The sequence below is a fragment of the Astyanax mexicanus genome, chromosome 25 (genome assembly GCF_023375975.1).
Source record: "Astyanax mexicanus isolate ESR-SI-001 chromosome 25, AstMex3_surface, whole genome shotgun sequence".
Taxonomy (NCBI): Eukaryota; Metazoa; Chordata; class Actinopteri; order Characiformes; family Acestrorhamphidae; genus Astyanax; species Astyanax mexicanus.
In genome coordinates this window covers 19530088-19549218 of record NC_064432.1, presented here as the reverse complement: position 1 = coordinate 19549218, position 19131 = coordinate 19530088, and the positions used below count along the sequence as shown (strand labels likewise).

General features: G+C 36.9%; 1 protein-coding gene and 1 long non-coding RNA gene across 39 annotated transcripts in view; one reads left to right on the top strand and one right to left on the bottom strand.

Annotated features, from left to right (window-relative positions):
* The window catches only part of LOC111195232 (uncharacterized), a 48317-nt gene that overhangs the window by 16775 nt on the left and 12411 nt on the right, over window positions 1-19131 (top strand). For all 4 annotated transcript variants that reach the window (XR_007429559.1, XR_002651554.2, XR_007429558.1 and 1 more), the window contains exons 3-5: window positions 17064-17184; window positions 18501-18585; window positions 18685-18818. This is a non-coding gene — a long non-coding RNA (uncharacterized LOC111195232). The remainder of the gene's footprint in view (window positions 1-17063; window positions 17185-18500; window positions 18586-18684; window positions 18819-19131) is intronic.
* Window positions 12224-19131, bottom strand: part of LOC103034479 (protein tyrosine phosphatase receptor type D) — a 535243-nt gene continuing 528335 nt past the window's right edge. For all 35 annotated transcript variants that reach the window (XM_022681944.2, XM_022681952.2, XM_022681947.2 and 32 more), the window contains one exon: window positions 12224-16158. In XM_022681944.2, the coding sequence (XP_022537665.1) occupies window positions 16090-16158 (69 nt within the window). In that variant the 3' untranslated portion in view covers window positions 12224-16089. The remainder of the gene's footprint in view (window positions 16159-19131) is intronic.

The window sequence follows — 19131 nt, the reverse complement described above, 5'->3', positions numbered from 1 at the left end:
GGCCAGAAAAGTGCTATGCAGCTTGCCCCAGAGAAACTAGGGAAACTGAGTGGGTGCTAGGCTGAAACCAACTGGCTACAATCTTTTTAGCTAGCTAACCAACCTGAGAAGTGAGAGGAGCGGTAAGGCTAAATAACTGTTTTATATAATATAAAAGTAATGCTTGTAATTGTTTTTTTTTTCTGAATTGGGTGTCCTTTAAGTCCCCTAGCTTTACTCCAATGATTTTATATTTAAAGGGAACTACAATTTGCATTGTAAAACAATTTATTAGACCTAAGTGTCTTTGTACCATGATTAACGTGTTGTCTAGTAGTAAACAGCAAGAATATTTGCATGTCCCTAGTGGAGATCATTACTCTTAATTTTTCAACGAGCATCAGATAAATAAAATTACAATTATTTGTCATTCAGCACACATCGTACAAAATTTAAATCCTGTCATGCCATTCAATTTCAAACTTTAGTTGTGGTTATGCCAGTTTTTTTTTTGTGGAGAGACAACAATGCCTGAGGCTCACAGTATGTCACTTCCTTGTACTTTCATATACTTTTAATTATTTAACCCTCTAGGGTCCAGCAACCTCACCATTTCTTCAAATATTTTCATGATGTTACTATTAGTATGTTATAATTACAGAACAGTTGAGAAAGTTGCCTTCTACCTCACCTCTCTCATATCTAACTGGTGGATTCCTGTGCCAGAAGCTTATGTGTGGTGAAAATCTGTGGAAAATAACTCACTCCAGATGTGAGTTTTCTAAAGGCCCTTGAGATAAGATGCATTTGAAAAGGAATATTCTGCAGATTTGTGAAAAGTTTGAACACTTTCTCTACTGTCTTGTGACAAAGCTGAAGTTACACTTGTATATAGTTCCTTTCTAGACACACAAGTACACTTAACTATTGCATTCTTGACACAGTTGTGCTCTCAACATTATAGTTTTTGGACTCTGGGAGGAAACTGCAAGTACAACAGGGAAACTCCATCTACATAGAGACTTGAATCCAGGACCTAAGCTTTTAGAGGTAAATGTGACCCCATAGGTTTTAGGTATGCCAAGAAAATACATTTTAGGTCCCCTTTAAATGCAGTCACTTTGGGGTCAGTTTTTTTTTTTTTTTTTTTTTTGGGGGCCATCTTCTGACCAAACGGTAATACAACACCATTCTCTTCGCATAACAATGGGGATGTGCTACGGAAAAAAAACAACAAATAAACAGCATTCCACTCGTTTATGTGAATTCAATGAAGCCTGAATCCCCAGTTCCTAACTACTGACTATACTGTGTTTGGCATTATGATAGCGCTCAGGAGTCTGTCTCACCTGTCTAGTCCGGCAGCCTGCTTCAGGTGAGCTGTCACTCACACAGGTGAGTGTCCTAACACCTGTCGCCTTGTGTCAATCATCCTGTCACCACAGCAACACACTCCTCTGCTCCACATTCACAGCATGTTTCTCCTCTTAGTCTTCCTCTAACTATTCAGCTCCCCCTCCTTTCTCCCTCTCTTTCTCTCTCTTTCCCCCTCTCTCCATATCTCTGCCTCCAGACCCTCTGCTATCTTGACTTTGGGGTCATTTTTATTTTTTCCTGAGGAGTTAAATGTAAAATAAATAAATAAAGCTCAGCAGTCTGACAGCAAACAAACAGTGCAGAGCCCAGTGTTCAGCTTAGCTCTGCTCATAAGCTGATCATCAGGTCCTCCACAAACTTAACTGTTAACTTAACCAATTGTGTGCTATCAACTGACTGTGTTTGTATGTATGCACAGTAGGTGCAAGTGGTCCTTGTGTTGTAGGATGAACACCACAAAATTACAACAAATGTGAAATTTTTACTTTGTTGCCAATCTTTCTGTTTCTAATGAAATGGCATTGGCATCAAAGGAAAGTAAAAGGATTAAAAAGTAAACTTACTTACCAAGAACGTAAACCAAAGAAGTGTCCTTTTTACAATGAGCTCTAATGCATTCTCAGTGATAATATCAGCTGTCAGGCAGTGGAAATAATTAATAGGTCCTTTGATTCTGGTGAAAATGAAACTAAAACTCAATGTAAGGCATTGTTCAACAAAGACATGATCCTTGTTGCGTCAATTAGTCTAACCAGCTGAACCAGCATCTGACTTTCCTTTATCTGATGTCATATCAGTGGGCAGAACATAGGTTAGGTTGTTTGTCTTAATGATGTGGTAACACAAATTTTGACTTCTAATTATGCCATAATTAAGAGGATCTGATGTGTAGCGTACTGTGGTATAATAACAACCCAAAAAAATAGTAAAAAGAGCTGCGTAAGGCTCAGAACGTTCTCCTAACCTATATTACACGCATGTTCTTCTCTTGCACCGTGTCATCAGTGCCAGCTGTGACCGCCGGGGTCGGACACATTAGCGTAATAGGAATATTCCTCCGCGACGCCACAGCTCATTCCGGAACAGTTTGGAAGCTGTAGGTGTGCCAGAGCGGCTCCTAAATGGTCGCGCTATCCGCTGCGTTTTTAACGCTCGGGTGCCTCAGGTAGGAGACCCCGCTCGGAGAGGAAAATGGAATTTGCTGCCGACTGTGAGGAGTGTGTGTGTGTGTGTGTGTGCTACAGCAGACCCAGCTACTCGTTTCACACTCACTAAATGCTTCTCCGTCCTGTGGTTTTGCTGCAGTGACACTAGGGCTGGGGCGGTATTGATTTTTTATAACCGCGGTAAAAAACTAACGCATCACCGCGATATTGCGGTTAACCGCGAGACCCCAAACCCCCCACCCCCCCACCCCCCCCCCCCCAAAAAAAAAAAAAAACCCACAAATTTATTGGTAACAAATCTTTATTCTTCAAACCATACAGCCTACATACAACCTCTACATAAACCATAAATACAGCATACAAGTGAACATATGCTGCCTGTATAATTCGTCATTGTACAGCTACCCTGTCTTTTTCCGAGCAGACTTTTTGAAGGAGGAGCTTGTCCGCCTCCCCCTTCTCCATCCATAGATCCATTTTAGGGCTGGCCCGAATAGCGGTTTTGAGCTCAGGATATTCGGCAGTAATTGGTAGCGAATATTCTAATATTCGTTTAAAAAAAAAAAAGATGAATTAATCCACAGCAAAATTTTCCACTGACCCCCGGCCCCGAAAAAAATATATTTCTCACCCCTTTCCTCGGGCCGTTCGGGCTCAAGGCTCAAGAAGTCTGTGATAGGCGTCTGTTTTTTTTTTTTATTCACACTCTTCTTATTTCTCATTAAATATCTACTAGATACAGATTATATCTGTACAGTATCATTTATTTCACTTCCCTCCTGAATATTTGGAGTGCATTATGTCTCCTTATGTTGTGTAGTTATGTAGTTTTCACCCCAGAATTTCTGCTGCCTCACACCAGGCTTCGGCTGCATCGCAGGGCAGGAGCGCAGCTGCGTTACGGCTATTTCGTTTGAATTGTGCAGTGCAGAGTATTAGATTTTGTATTTTTGCACTTGGGCTATTAGCTCAATATTAAATATTTCGTTTGTTTATAAATTATTTTATATTCTTAAACCATGTTAAATTATATTCGATTGGAGGAAATTAATTCAGACATCATTTCTTTTTTGTCCCGTTACCGTTCCGCAAAAAAAATCCTTCCGCCACATACACAGTTTTGCCGCACCTGCCCCGCGGTCCTAAATAAATTTAATAAATTACATTTAGTGCTTAAAATTAAAAAAAATATTTATTAAAACCGCGCTGAATAGTGCGGTCACGTTTCTTACCACATTACAAAAAAAAATCGGTGTGTGCGCGTGTCGGTCCATTCTCCGCTCCTTTTTTGTGCTTAGGGTTTTTTTGTTGCGTGCATGAGAATCACTGCGTGATTATTACAATTTTCTTAACTATTTATTATGTGCTCCCACATCCTCTGGATTGATTAAACTCCTGTTCCCGCCAATAACAATTCAGTTCTGTCTGTGCCGCAAGATATCCTGACGGGAACCGCGTCATATAATATGTTGATTAAAATGTCGTGACGTTAAGAAATCGGCTTGCAAGAGACAACCGACCAAAAAAAAGACATTAGTTCCATTTTAAAATAATAGAAACCTGTCCTTTATGTTTGACAATTTTTGTTTCACTTTACGTGTCCTTACTCATCTGAAGTTTATTTATCTGAACTGAGTTTTATATGGTTATATTTGTAGCGGTTCTGAACTCAGTTCCGCGTGCTGTGAAAGAGACAAGGCGCAGCGCATTTTACCTCAGACTTGGTCAGATAACAACATTTCAGTAAAGATGGTGGTTATAGTTTTATATCATTGCTTTGCTGTTTGAACTACACTTCAACCAACCTTACTATTTTTACCAAGACTGAGGCGCAATGCCGCGCGTTCTCCGCGGTGCTCACGCAGAACAGCCAGCAGCCAGACAATGAATTAATATATTTTACTTTCTCAAAATGTGACCACGGAACACCTTACATGGCTCTATGGTTTACCTTGAGGTGGGTGAATTAGTTTGATGTGTTGGCGAGAGGTGCAGACACCACTTTCCGGCAAATCTTGCAGATGATTCTCTTCTGTTCTGAGTCTTTTTCTTCCTTTTTTCTCAACTTACTGAGCCTGCCCTGTAGCTTCCATTTCCGAGCCAATATTAGTGCTGCTAATCTTCACTCTCTTCAGCAGCCTCAATGGAGACGAAGTGAGCAGGAGACTCCAGAGCTGTTCTGACCTCAATGAGTACCACGCACCGCGTTTTGCTTAACCCATTCGCTGCCGCGCCAGTGCAGCGGCAGCACAGATAAATGACAAAAAATTTTATATTCGATATTATGAATTTTGAGATCGTTTGACACCAATATCTATCGCGATCAAAATGTATTTGATATATTGCACAGCCCTATAGTGTAGGACTTACACTTGACATATTAATACTGAATTCACCACAGTTGTGCTTATATGGAGCATTTTACTACCGCTCAAAACGCAGTCAATCAGATTTGACAGCCATAAAAAAAATGCGGTAATGGCGGTAATGAGCTCATCACCGCGGTGACGTCCCATAACCGCGGTATTGCGGTAATAAAATTATCGTCACAGCCCTAAGTGACACACACACACACACACACACACACACACACACACAAACACACTGCAGTGTGAGATTGACATGTGAAAGTGAGTCCATAGCTGAGACTGAAGGCAAATACTGAAATACATAAAGTTTCTTGCAAGTTTACTCATATCCTGGAACACGAAATTTTCCTTTTGTTTTGGGAAGTAATGAGTTTGTTTATAGTATATAAACTCTAAAAATGAACACATTTAAAACACTAAATTGTTTTGTATGTAAGCCCACACTTATATACTGACATAATTCAATCATTAGTTTCAGAGGTGCTAAAATAGAACCCAGTGGGACTGTGTGAAATCTAGTTAAATTGCTATTAAACTGTTTTTGCTTTAGAATCAATAACTGAATGAATGATTAATGTAGGGTTTAAGGCGATAAAAATGTACAATTTATTCTCTAGTCTATGCCCAAAATATAGTAGCGCTTCATGCAAGTGATGCTGAAAACTGGTAAATACCAGTTATCCCACAAACTGCCAATGTCTGAAAACTTTGAAACTTTGCTGTGATTTTAAACAAAAGTATACAGAATGTGTTTTTGTGATATATCATTTAGTTTGTTGTTATATTATATGGAAATATTCATTAAGCACATAAACACATCACAGACATGTTTATTACTACCTAGGTCTATCATGATAACCCTTTGTGTAGACGATATATAAAAATAAATGTTGATATTCTTGTAAGTTTTGCCACTAATGTGATGATTTCATACTATACTATAATTTTAACATTAACAAACTTAAATATTCAGATATTTAAACTGACACGAAACATACTTATATATTCCAAAAAAACAAGTAATAAATAAAATGAAAACACAAATATTTAAGGGAACATTCTAACTATTTACATTAAATTGCTCTTCTTGCAATAAAAAGATTTTTGGCCTTCTGGCTCATTCCTCTTATGGGCATTCCTATACAGCACTCTGATCAGAAAACCTCTAATTGGTGTATGGTGGGGAAAGCCCACTCCTGTCTGATGAAATAAAAATAGACTTTGTGGACAGTTTAGTCTAATTCTGATCGTCCATCTGCCCTGCAGTACAGTCACCGGTACTGCCTTCTGTTCCTCTCTCGCCTCTGACTGTTCCTCAATTTCCTATTAACAGTGAGAAACGAAGTTTCTCATTAGTCCCCGTTAGTCACAGCCGCTTTTAGCCTTCATCAGAAACGTCTTACACTCGGCTCGGATGCAGGAGAAACTCAGAGAACGTGGCTCAAGTTAATTTGGGGAAAAAAAAATTGAAATATGTGCACAGATATATAACTTCAATTTTGATTTTATTCATTTATTATTTATGGTTGTTTTTTTAACAGTAAAAAAAGTCAGTTATTAAGAGGGAATTAATTTTATTGAGGACGATACACCATGTGGAGACATTTTGTAAACAAAAATGTTTTTTTTTTCTAAATTTAGATAAAAAAAAAAAAAATCCTACACAGACAAAGACAGTTTTAGGAAGAAAACATGACCAATAAAGGTCATGCATGTGATCAAACAGAAATAAGTGATCTGTCTTATAAATTAAGACACTTAAATATGGTCCAAAAAAGGTAATGAAGGTAAGACTATAGTCTTATGTATTTTGTCAGTTTTGATGAAATTTTTGCACTGTGATTTTAAATGATATGTGGATGAACTACGCTGTTTAAATATATTGCCTGTTATCGAGATCTAGTCTAGTCTAAATCTTGTCTGCCAAGCCTAAATCACACTACACTATTAGTAATAGTATTAACCCTCCCCCCAAACAGGTAAATACCAACTTTTGAAGACTATGAATCATGATTTTAATATTGTGGTGATTAATAAAATCCAGTTTAATTAACTGCACTGATTTATTTTAATGTATTTGTTTGTTTCAAAGTTTCGAATAAATAATAAAATGGTCATATATATTCCAATAACATATAAGACTTTTACAAACACATTTTTGTGATAAAAAATGTATAAAACTTAAGGGACAAGTTTTTTTTGTACTGCATTGTCAAAATAGTCGAGGGCAAAATAAATAAAAATAAAAATGTGATCGGAAAATTCCTACTATTGATGGATGATGTTAGCTAACGCTTACACAGAAAGCACATACATTGTTGTGTAAAACATAAAGTTCATTGAAGTTTGAAGTTTGGTACAGGTGTGCGATATAGCCCTAAAATAATATCAGGATATCAGAATACTCTTGGCAATTTCAAGAATACACTACTAAAACAAAATTGTAATTATATTTTATTATTGCATACGATATGATATGGTACACCCCTAACTAAGATATTAACAAATAAAAAGTTTATCAGATTTGTAACAGATGTCCGTGATCCATATATCCAGGACTGAAGTAAAATAAATGATACTGAACAGATATAATCTGTATCTAGTAGATTAATAACAGAAAATGAGAACAATGTGATTTTGTCTTTTGCTAAAAACAGTAAAAAAGTAGAACTCTGATGTAATAATTAGGGGTGGGTGTTATGGCACGATATTTCAGGGTATAAAATAATTCACGATATTTAAAAATGTTGGCGATATTGCGTACGATACGGTATGGCACACTTCTAGTATCAGATATGTATTAAGTCTAAGAGCATATCTGAGGGATTGCTATTTTGGTATTGTGTTTTGGCCGCTGGAATGTGAACGTAGCTGCTCCGTTCAGACAGCAGGAAAATGCTGACTCAATCCGTCTAGCTCGCTCTAACGGATTCGTTTTGCCGCTGGGATCCGCAGGTCCCCCTGGGGAAATGGCCGGCGCTTAACGACATTCACTTTCTGCTGCCCTGGCTATTTATTTTGATTAGCCGATGGAGTCCAGACCACGGCCGTCTCCAAATAATTGACACAGCAGGCTCGGAGGTCAGCCTGAGCTGAGGAGGGAATCCTGGAGAGTTATGATGTGTGTGAAGTTGCTTGAAGCTACAATAAAAAATGTCAAGCATGCTATAAATTATGCCTTTTCTTGTGCTTTAGAGTTGGTCCTGTACACTCCATGAGGTGTGTGTGTGTGTGCAGTACAGGCCAAAAGTTTGGACACACCTTCTCATTCAATGCTTTTTCTTTATTTTCATGACTATTTACATTGTAGATTCTAACTGAAGGCATCGACACTATGAGGAGTTTTATGTACTTAACAAAAATGACCTGCCCTCCACAGTCACCGGACCTGAACCCAATCCAGATGGTTTGGGGTGAGCTGGACCACAGAGTGAAGAAGACAAAGGAGCAACAAGTGCTAATAAACACCTCTGGGAACTCCTTCCTTCAAGACTGTTGGAAAACTTTTCATTTCAGGTGGCCACCTCTTGAAGCTCATTGAGAGAATGATGCCAAGAGTGTGCAAAGCAGTAATCAGAGAAAAGGGGGCTATTTTGAAGAGACTAGAATATAAAACATGTTTTCAGTTATTTGACCGTCCTTTTTTTTGTTAAGCACATAAAACTCCACATGTTCATTCATAGTTTTGATGCCTTCATCATTTCGTCATGAAAATAAAGAAAACGCATTGAATAAGAAGGTGTGTCCAAACTTTTGGACTGAAGTGTGTGTGTGTTAGTGGTGTCAAAATATTAGTATATACTTGTATGTTTGAGGGGAGATGGTATGCTGGAATAAATAATTCATGATAAACAGGATTGTAAATGTCTCAGCTTGGTTGTTAGGATTTCTGAATTCAAACTTAATTTGATGAGTATAAAATCTCAGGGATGAGGAGCAGAGCAGGGAAGCACGGGTCTCTTTGCTCTTCTTCCTTGTTCTCTCTTTGCATTTCCTCCTCCTCTCTTTGCTCTCCCTCCTTCTCTTTTCGCTATCCCTCTCTCTCTCTGCTCTTTCTTGTCCTCTCTTTGCTCTCCCTCCTCTCTTCTCTCCTTCTCTATTCTTTCTTTGCTTTTTTCTTTTCCCTCTCCCTTCTCCCCTCTTCACTCTTCCTCCTTCCCATCCTCTGTCCCTCCTTTCTACATTCTCTTATGCTGTTTCTACTTCTCTCTTTGCTCTTCCTTCTTCACTTTTACGCTCCATCCTCCTCTCTTTGTATTTCCTTCTTTTCTCTTCCTTCTACCTTCTTCTCTTGCCCTTCTTCACTCGTTGCTCTTCCTCCTTTCTTTGCCTTTCCTTCTTCCCTCTTTTCTCTTCCTCATTCTCTTTGTTCTATACCTCCTTCTCTGTTCTCTCGCCCTCCATCACTCTTTGCTCTTCCTCCTTGTCTCTTTGCTTTGAGCCCAGAGCGTGTAGGCTGTGTGTAAACAGAAACAAAAGGAAGACAGACGAAGATGTAAAAAATCTGAGAGAGACAGTAGTGCAGTGTATCAGTGGGTGTAAGGTCACTGGGTGTCTGACAGCTGTTACAGATCTTTCTCTCTCTCTCTCTCTAGTCATCCTTCTGTTTCTCCACTTCACTTTTTTCTCCCTCTCTCATTGTCTGAGCTTTCATCACATTTATTCCCACCCACTGTCTGTGTCTGTAGTGTGTCTGTAGTGTGTCTGTCTGTATTGTGTGTGTGTGTGTGTGTGTGTGTAGGCTGTTCGTGTGTGTGTGTAGGCTGTGTGTGTGTGTAGGCTGTGTTTGACTGTTGGACCCGCTGCCCGTATATCAAAGCCAGAGTGAGTCGGGAACATTTTCCATCACACACTCAAATAAATCATGCTGTGGAAGTGAGGGTTTGCGCATTAATATATAATGAGGTGTGGATAAATTCCCTCACAGTTATTAACATAACTCCCAATCATCTCAAAGATTAGAGGAACTCTGTCCTCAAATCTGAGACCCTACTAAAACTGAGTGGCACATTTTTACTAAGCCATCGAACCCCTACAAGCAAATTCACCAAACCCTCTACAGTGAACAGATTCACTCAATTTCTATTTACTTACTTCATTTAATATATTAAATACACCAAGGGACTTTTTCTCACCAAGTTTTAGAACAGTACAGTATTACAGTATTTAACAGGTGAGTACACCCCCTTGCATTTTTTCTAATATTTTATTCAATCTTTTTAATGGGACAACACTAAAGAAATTAAAATTGGAATTAAATTCCAATTCAGAAAATAACTCAACACACAAGCCATTTATGTCTACACTTGTATATAACCAATATCTTAAACACCAAGTTTTACCCTCCAGAAAAATGCATGCAAAGTTGTGAAAACACCTATTAATATTTTTCACACCATGTCCAAAACTAATGGACTGATTTGTGTGATTTCTGCAGTTTCTGCCAGCAGTTGCACTAGACCACCAACATCTCTGACCAAAAGAAATGCTTTGTTTTTAGCCAGGCCTCCCTCATTTTGTTCCCGCTGAGAAATCAAGTACAAAACACAGAAGAGCTCTGTGAAGTAGTAAGACAAAGACTGCTCTATTTCACTATTTTTGTGTGATTCCTGTGTTTACCCGACTGCTGTGCTGCTGCAGCTTTCATGTTCTAAGCCTGCTGAGTGAGTCTGTTAGCATCCTGACTATCTTTTCGAATGGGGTTTTGTGCTAACATACAGTATTTGTTTTTTGGTGGGGAAATATTTGGACGATCACTTTCACTTTAACGTTTAGTATGAGTTTAGAGTGAGTATCTTCCTTATCTGCTCAAAGTACCTTTACTTTACTATACTTTAAGTTAGTAGTAGCTGCTACGTAGTTTTAAAAGTCACGTCATCTTTACGTCTGACCAATCAGAGCTTCGTTGCAGGTTGAGAAAGTGAAAACTAGGGAACTAGGATGTTTTTAGTCCCATTTTCAGAGCACAGAAGTCAAAACTATGTCAGACTTTGTGTAAAAGTAGCCAACATTTTTTTTTTCATGTCACATGGAACACTGCACTGTGGGATATGTATATGTGATCTCTTGCATTGAATGTGGATGCCTGTGTAACGCTTACTTACAAGATAACACTTAACAACTTACACAGGATTCAGCAATCCCAAGCGTGCCCTGAGGTAACACTTCACGATCAGTTTACTGCACACTGCTATCCCATGACTTTTGGCTGTCACTGTGTAAGCTCACATTGAGACTGATTAAGCAGATCTTGTCTCAGCATGTTAAGCAAGAGTGTTTAAAAGTTGACTTCATTCCAGTGTTAATTAATTGTTGGCTTTGTTTGGTGTCCTGGGTTGCATAAATCCCAGCTGGGACCAGATGTGTTTGTAGATTTATGATCATAACTTTAAAGTTTATATTTTGTCTTTGGGCATTCTTGTTTTTAACATAGGGAGCACCAACACATCTGTTAATGGTGGCTCCACATTCGTAAGACATGGACAGAAATAGGCTGTCTATACGACCAATTGTACGTATAATCATATTTTAGCAATCTATAGGCAAGCCATCAGTTGTGCACTTTGCAGATTGTTTTAGGGCCGGTCATTTTGTCTTTGTTATTGTGAAGATGTTCGAAGGTGTGTGAGCGGGTCATTTACAGGAGCAGTAATGTTATTTTATTTCGTTTTCTGTTTATTGTTGATATTAATGTTGGGTTTGTGCACTGTTGCCTGTCCTTGTGTCCTTGATAGCAATAAGCATCACGAACAGTCATGCGCACGGTGTAAAATGTACTTAAGATGTACTTAAAATTAAGACCATATTCCAGGAGAATCATTTACTTTGTGATTTAAGCAAACAAGCATGTTATCCACCTGGAAATCCAATATTAATTGTGAAATTATGTTTTTTTAGTGTAGAACTTTAATGGCTAGACATATTGTAGGGATTGTTATTGTATTATTGTTAGATTTATTATTGTTGTGGTAACATGTAACTAGCCCAAAAGTTTGATAGATTGATATCACTTTTAGCTCTAGTTTTTCTACTCCAGAAGGGATAGAAGAGGATTTGTACCTAAGTTGATGCATGAATCAAAAAATGAATGATTTTTTTTTTTTTTTTAATAATTCTGCTGAACTACAACAGCACATTTAAATGGCAAGGAAAAAAACGTCATGAATAATTTGAAGCTTTGTTCCATCTTGAAATTCTGACACATAGCAGGAAAAAAACTGTCAAAAAAAGGTTTATAACATGCAGAACAGGCTTGCCCACAGTGACTGTTTTAAATTCTTCATTGGGCTCTCTCAACCCACCAAACCTGCAGAAAAAGACCAGAGCCTATAATTCATAACACTTAAATTTTTTAATAGAATTCATTTATAACAAATGGAACTTGTGTCAGCAAAGATCTGCTCGTCATATAGACGTCTTCCGCCACCAATGTAACCTAAGTAAGAAAATAAAAAGCACTCCATTCATTCAAAGAGAGAAAAAAAATAAAAACAGAAAACGAACAGAAAATAAAAACAGTTTACACTTACAACTAATCAGAGGTAATTTTTATGATTCTTTTTAACAAGCCATTTTTTCCTCTTTACAATTGAATTAATTAATTTCAGTCTATGCATCCAGACGTGAGATAGATAGAGAGAGAGAGAGCAGAGAACACCACGTTGATTTCTGTTATGATACTCCAGTCTTGAATGGCAAAGCCACGAAACTGATGGAGGGGATGAAAAACGGGGAAAAAAAACTAAAAGAAAAGAAAAAATCTTAAGTCACCTGCTGGAGATTCCATGGCACCAGAAAGGATGCTCTTTTTGCCACAAACGCGTTTTTTTTTTTTTGTCTTTTCGTTTTTAAATTTGATACCTTATTTTTCCCCCAGTTTGTGTTATTTACATACACACAGAGTGAATGTTGGAGATTCTAACAGATGCTTTCAAGTAATACGTTATTGGGTATAGAATCAATAGGGCAGTGCATAGTACAAAGATATAGAAAGTGCAATTCTTCCTACTAGGCCTCCATTGGCCCTCTGCAATGCTTTCCATGCATATTGAAACAAGGTTGAGAATGAAGGAAAAAAAAAAAAGACTAAAAATGAACTGGGAAAAAAAAAAAATGAATCGACAGACCATTTTACCGCACGCTGAACAAAGTACATACACTAGGTGGCACTGACATGTTCGATGAAGCTAAATAATAGCACTTCATAGCTTAAACTTTGTAACAAGGATGAGAAACATACAAATAAAGAACACAAAAAATACAGCAAACCCACCATAAAATGATGAACCTGTTCGAAATAAGAAAAAGGGAAAGAAAGCACCTGGAATGCACATCCACAAAGCCACAGATTTAAAAATAAAATAATAAAAAATTACGTAAGCAGGAGCCGAAAAAGAAAAGGTTCAATCAAATGTTATCACGTCGTAACTTAACTTCTGATGCGTAAAGGAATGCGATCGCCTGCACGGTAACAGGCCCGGTCACTTGGTACGTTACGAGATTGTCGAGATTAACAATGCTAGTCTGCTCTAGCTGAACCGCATCCTTCGCATTTTCAAAAGTTGTCGTCTTAGCTATGATTTTTTTTTTTTTTTTTTACCGTGACTTTTTCCCGAGTTTACAAATGAATGTGTACATGTTTGTAATGTAAGGCTCGGTGAGTTCCCTTTCAGTTTTGTGAGTCCACATTCTGTGTGCGCTCCTTTCTCCAGGAGGCTGTCCCGAGACTGGAAATTACGTCTTGCAGAAAACAAAACAAAAAAAAACTGTCCGAAACAATTACTACCACTGCAGTTTAATCTTTAATATGTGAAGCTCATTGAAAATGTTTGTCCTTTGTAGTGAGGACATTACTTGGTAATGTCCTCATACCTTACATTTAGATTTTAACGCATGTGATTTCTGATTGCCATAAGTAGAGCTACTGTAGTATAGCTACTTTATTATGGCTGTTGTTGTATAGCTACTTTAGTAGAGCTACTGTAGTATAACGTAGCATGTGGTGTTTTTTCCCGTTAATTGGCTTGCTTAATTCACCTTTTCATTTATTTTTCTTCCTTTCTCGCTGAGCCACAGTAAGGCATCAGAAAATAAAACAGGAACAATGTACTTTTTACTTAATTGCATATATAATTTCATATAATGAAAATGTAAATTAATATGCGTGGTACAATGAATGGTACATAGATAAATACTTGGACTACTGAAACAGTACGTGTTACGTTAAATGAACGTTATAAAAAAGAACAGGCATAAATATAAGGCACTCTAAATGCAAAAAAATGAAAATGTAAATATTATGCCGCTTCAAAAGCCTTTTAGAGAACGAGATAGATGTCTTTGTACCTTGCCCTACACAATGAGACGATGACTATGCCACTACATGACCTCGGACCTAGAGCTAGAGCTAGCTAAATACTGCCGGCGACACTTCGCTCCGCCATCAAACAACAATGCCATGAGTTATAAAGTTTTTCCCCCATATATTACCCTACCCCAACCCCACCCGAAGCTATAATACACCTATTTATTGCACAAGAAAAGATGCATTGAATTGAAGTACGATTTATTTCAACCTACCGATGTGCATTCCAGTGAAAAATCTCTTCATTTCCCTCCAAAAAAGTACAGAAATCTCATTGTGGAAGCTTTCATATATCATTTCATCTCTCTGCTATATATATATATATATATATATAGTTATTTATATATTCATAGAAATTATATATGTATATATTTAATCTGTACAATTTATTAATTCATAAATATTTTGACATTGTACGTGTGTATGTATGTATGTATATATATATATATATATATATATATATATATATATATATATATATATACACACACACACATACACACACGCATACGCACACATTATATATTTATATTCTACCATATATATATTTTTTAACTCTTTCATTTCGGAGGCTTAAAATCACTGTAACATGGAAGAACTAAGATATTCTGTAGCAGCAACTTCATACTGTGCCTCCCCTTTTGATTCCACGGAGTCCCCGTAATATAGACTGTTTATAGTTGTGTATGTGACCATGGACATTTAAAAAACAAACAAAAACAAAATAAAAGTCATTTGACCCTGTATCAAAGTTCAAATTTGGTAAGAGTTAATACAGGACCACACCAAGTGCCATTATATGACCCAACCCAAAAAAAAAAAATGAGAGAAATAAAAGACAGAAAACGAGAATTCGCACAGCTCTACAGTGTAAAAAAAATAGAAGAATGGGGAAAAAAAAGAAGTGAATTTCTAAAGTTAATACTTGGGTTCGACTAACATTGTTGAAAGTCACTTTGTTAAAAAAAAAGAGAAAATAAATTCACATAGTTTAAAATGAATTACAGCTCGGTTGAATAATAAAGTACTAAAAAACTAAATCAATAACTTTTTTATATTCGTCTTTTATTTGTACATTCCCCCTCCCATTACCCCTAACTGAAGGACGAACATTGTGACAAGATAGGGGTATTATTATTACTATTATTATATGCGTCCATTGTTCTTTTATGCAGATTTTTTCGTTCTTTTTTTTTTTTTGTATTTTTACTAATTTTTTTCCCTAGATTTCACCGAAAGTTAATGAGGTGTCATCCATCGATGAGATGTCGCCTTGTTGTGTTCGCTTGTTGAACGTAAAACAAACAAAAAAAATCTCTCTTTACAATGTGCATCTTCTCTCGGGCCACTCTGAGGGCCTCCTCCGCTTCTCGTGACGTCTCTGTTCGTTTGATGCAGTATGTGTTCGTTTTCATAGTTTATTTTTTCATTATAATCTTTTATTTTTCGAGTTCGTGAATCCGAGACGAATCCTCGAAGCAAGAGAAGAAACAGTAAATTCCACACGATGCTCCAGCAGTCCGGATATACGTGTCCGCTTTGTCGGGATGAGGATTTATCAGATTTTTAGGGGGAAGGGCAGGGTTTCGGGGAGAGGTGTTTTCTTTTCTTGGTCCACCTGGAATTTCGTCTCTTTGTTTTTTTTGTTTCCACGTTGATGCTTTTTGTTTTATTTTTTTTTTACCCCCCCAATTTGTTTTTCACACCCAACAAGTAAGTCTTGGACTAGGAGTTTTAGAAGTACTTTCACAAGCAGGAATTTTTATGGCTCAGAAGAAATGACCTCTGGATGTCCAAGGGCCTTCCACGTTCCTCATTGGGGAAAAAGGACTTTTTACGTTGCATAGTGATCAAAACTCCCAAGATACTCCAAGCCGGCTCGGTAGCAGAACTGGTACTGATCCTAAAAAGAGTGGAAGAGAGAACATTTTTTTTCCTTTTACTCTCAAATGTAGTTGGTTGGCCCAGTAGACATGTCTGTTGTCTGCAGTTTTGTTAGTTTTGCAACAGAGCTATAGGGCTAATGTAGTTAACAAGAAAACACATCTCTCAAAAAAGAAAGGCATTCCTTTATATGTTCACAGAAATTACCGCATTCAAATCATCATCTTAAAATGTATCAGCGTGTGGTGTTCTATATTTAAACACATTTTTGTTTTTTGTTCAGGGATAGGTTTCCCCAAACATTCTTAACACTAAAAACTTAGAAAGTTGTCCATAACCCTTACATTGTTCTATGTGACCCACTAGTATCTCACTAAGTACTGCTTAACTTAAAGTTCACATGAAAATGGCAGTTACTAATTTTCATTAAATAAACTCTGTACCTGTGTGTATATTCTAACCCAAATTTATAAAAAAAAATCTGTATTTATTTATTTTTATATATATTTATTATTTATTAAAATTGCTTCTACATCCAATGGCAATCATTGGAATAAAGATCTGCTAGTCAGAATTGCAGTTATCATTTTCATATATTTAACTCTCTTTTGGCTTTATGTATCTGGGTATAGTGTGTAGTGTTACAGTAGTTTAGTGTACTTTAGTTACAATATGCAGTACTAATATTAAGCCTATATGTATAATGTACAGTGTTTTTGATTAGATTCCAGGGTTTAAATAATTTTATTCATGTGAAACATAGAATTTAACTTAACTGAAGTATTGGAGATTTGCTGATGTACTTTTTTATTTTTTTGTTATTTTAAATTGTAGAACTAGTATTAATAGCAAAGTGTTATCTTTACTATTGCAAAGATTGCAAGAAGTAAATCATTAAATCCTTCTTCATGTCTGCTTCTATAGGTCCCAATCAGCAGCCCTGACTTCACAAGACCTGATATCACCTGGTACAAGCATGTTTGCAGCAGACTCTTTAAGGCTGTTTTCACACCTGAAAGTCCGGACCAGAGTTCATCATACCAAGGTTTGTGTGTTCGTTACATTGTGTATATTTGGTCCGGTTAGTTTTGGATTCACACTGCAGTTTAGGGCTGCAACTATTGGTTATTTTGGTAGTCAACTTATTTGCTAATTATTTTTTTTTAATTAGTCAGTGATTATTTCTGCCATGCCCTCCACCTCTAAACATGATAGAAACAGCCGAACATGAGATATAAAAGGCATTTAAATCTCTAGATGTTGTTTAAATGTGTAAAGTACTGATATTTAGTGATTAAATATGTAATCTGTTGAGTTTGAGCACTTTTGAAGTGTAAACTATGTGAGTGAACCATTTATCCATCTCCCATTGCACTTCTGTCCCCAGCACTTTGTTTAATGTGGTACTGTTACAAATTAACGATTTAAATAATCAACATTGTTGATTATATCGACTAATTGTTGCAGCCCTAGTGCAGTTTAGTGAGCGGACTAAATAGCTTTACTACATCCGGTCATCCTCAGCTATGTGGCCTCTCTATGCTTCATATTAGCTAACTTGTTTGTTAAAATGTTAGTTAAGAGTTCTGCAGGTATCTTATCCAACACATGCCCCCCTGCAGCAGAATGAGTGTAAAAGATTATCCCAATGTTCCTTTTATTTCTGTTTATAAATGAGTTAATATACTGTAACTGTTCATACCTCTTTACTATTTTAAAGATGTTAAAAATATTCAAACATCTGATGAGTTTGTGGGCCCTAGAATGTTAATCAGAATAAAGGCAGCTATTGTCGTTTGGTTGACACATCTACAACTTGTTAGCTTGGTTAGATCACATTCTTTATATTTTAAATAAAAAAATCCACACCAATGATTAATTAGTGCAGAGCTGGGCAGTGTTTAATGCTTGCTTTAAAATAGTAGGTCTGAATTTGTCTATACAATTTTTTTTATATAAAAGTCTGTATATCCTTTATAAAATCACACAAGAAAATCTTTTTTGTAGTTGTAGAACTTTATTTATTTATTTTTTTACTTTCTGTGCAATAGCAACTCAACAACTAAGACACACATTAGTGCAAACATTAAATTCAGTTATTGCCCTTCTCCTCTGATTCAGCACAGATAATGCAGGATAGAGAGCCATTTAGCTCAATGGCTCAATCAGGGATTTGCTTTAATATGAAGATGAAACCTGTCCCTTCATTGCCTCCCACTGGGTTTATAGTAATCTAGTTTTTGAGGCAGTGGACATAAGAATGTAATTTAAAGGGAAAACTGGATTCTTGTGTTTATCCATTTGCCTTGCACAAGGGCACTATCCCACCTGTCACTCATCTGTTTTATCTTGTTTCTTTAGAAGAGGTTGTGGGGTCCTCACAACAAACTGATGATCATCTGCTACTACAGAACAAGCAGCAAGACCAGCTGGTGGTTGTAGCATGGTAAGAGCAAGTGTCAAATTGAGACACAACTTGTACAATCTGGACAAGAAACATTTGAGCCAAAGCTTTAAATCCTTCTGTCTGTGTCTGCTTGTGTAGGTCCCTGTCTTGTAGCTCTGACCCATCCAGGCATGGACTCCACGAGACCGGGTCTCACTTGAAACATGCACATTTGCAGCAGATCTTTAAGGGCGTTTTCACACCTGAAAGTCCGGACTAGAGTTCATACCAAGGTTTGTGTGTTTGTTACGTTGTGTATATTTGATTAGCTTTGCTTTCACACTGCAGTTTAGTGAGCAGAGTAAACAACTTTATTATTAGGAGTGGGAATCAATAGGCACCTTACGATTTAATTGAGTCTATACAGGACTTTTTTCTATACAGGATTTCTTTTGCTCATTGCATAACTAATTGGTCTTTTTAAAGTTTCTGTAATGATCCATCCGTGACTTAATAGGCTCTTTAATACTATTTCTGTTTTCTTAAAAAATAAAAACATAGTTATTTTAGTTAATCAAAAGATTATTACAAAAAAAATATTGAATA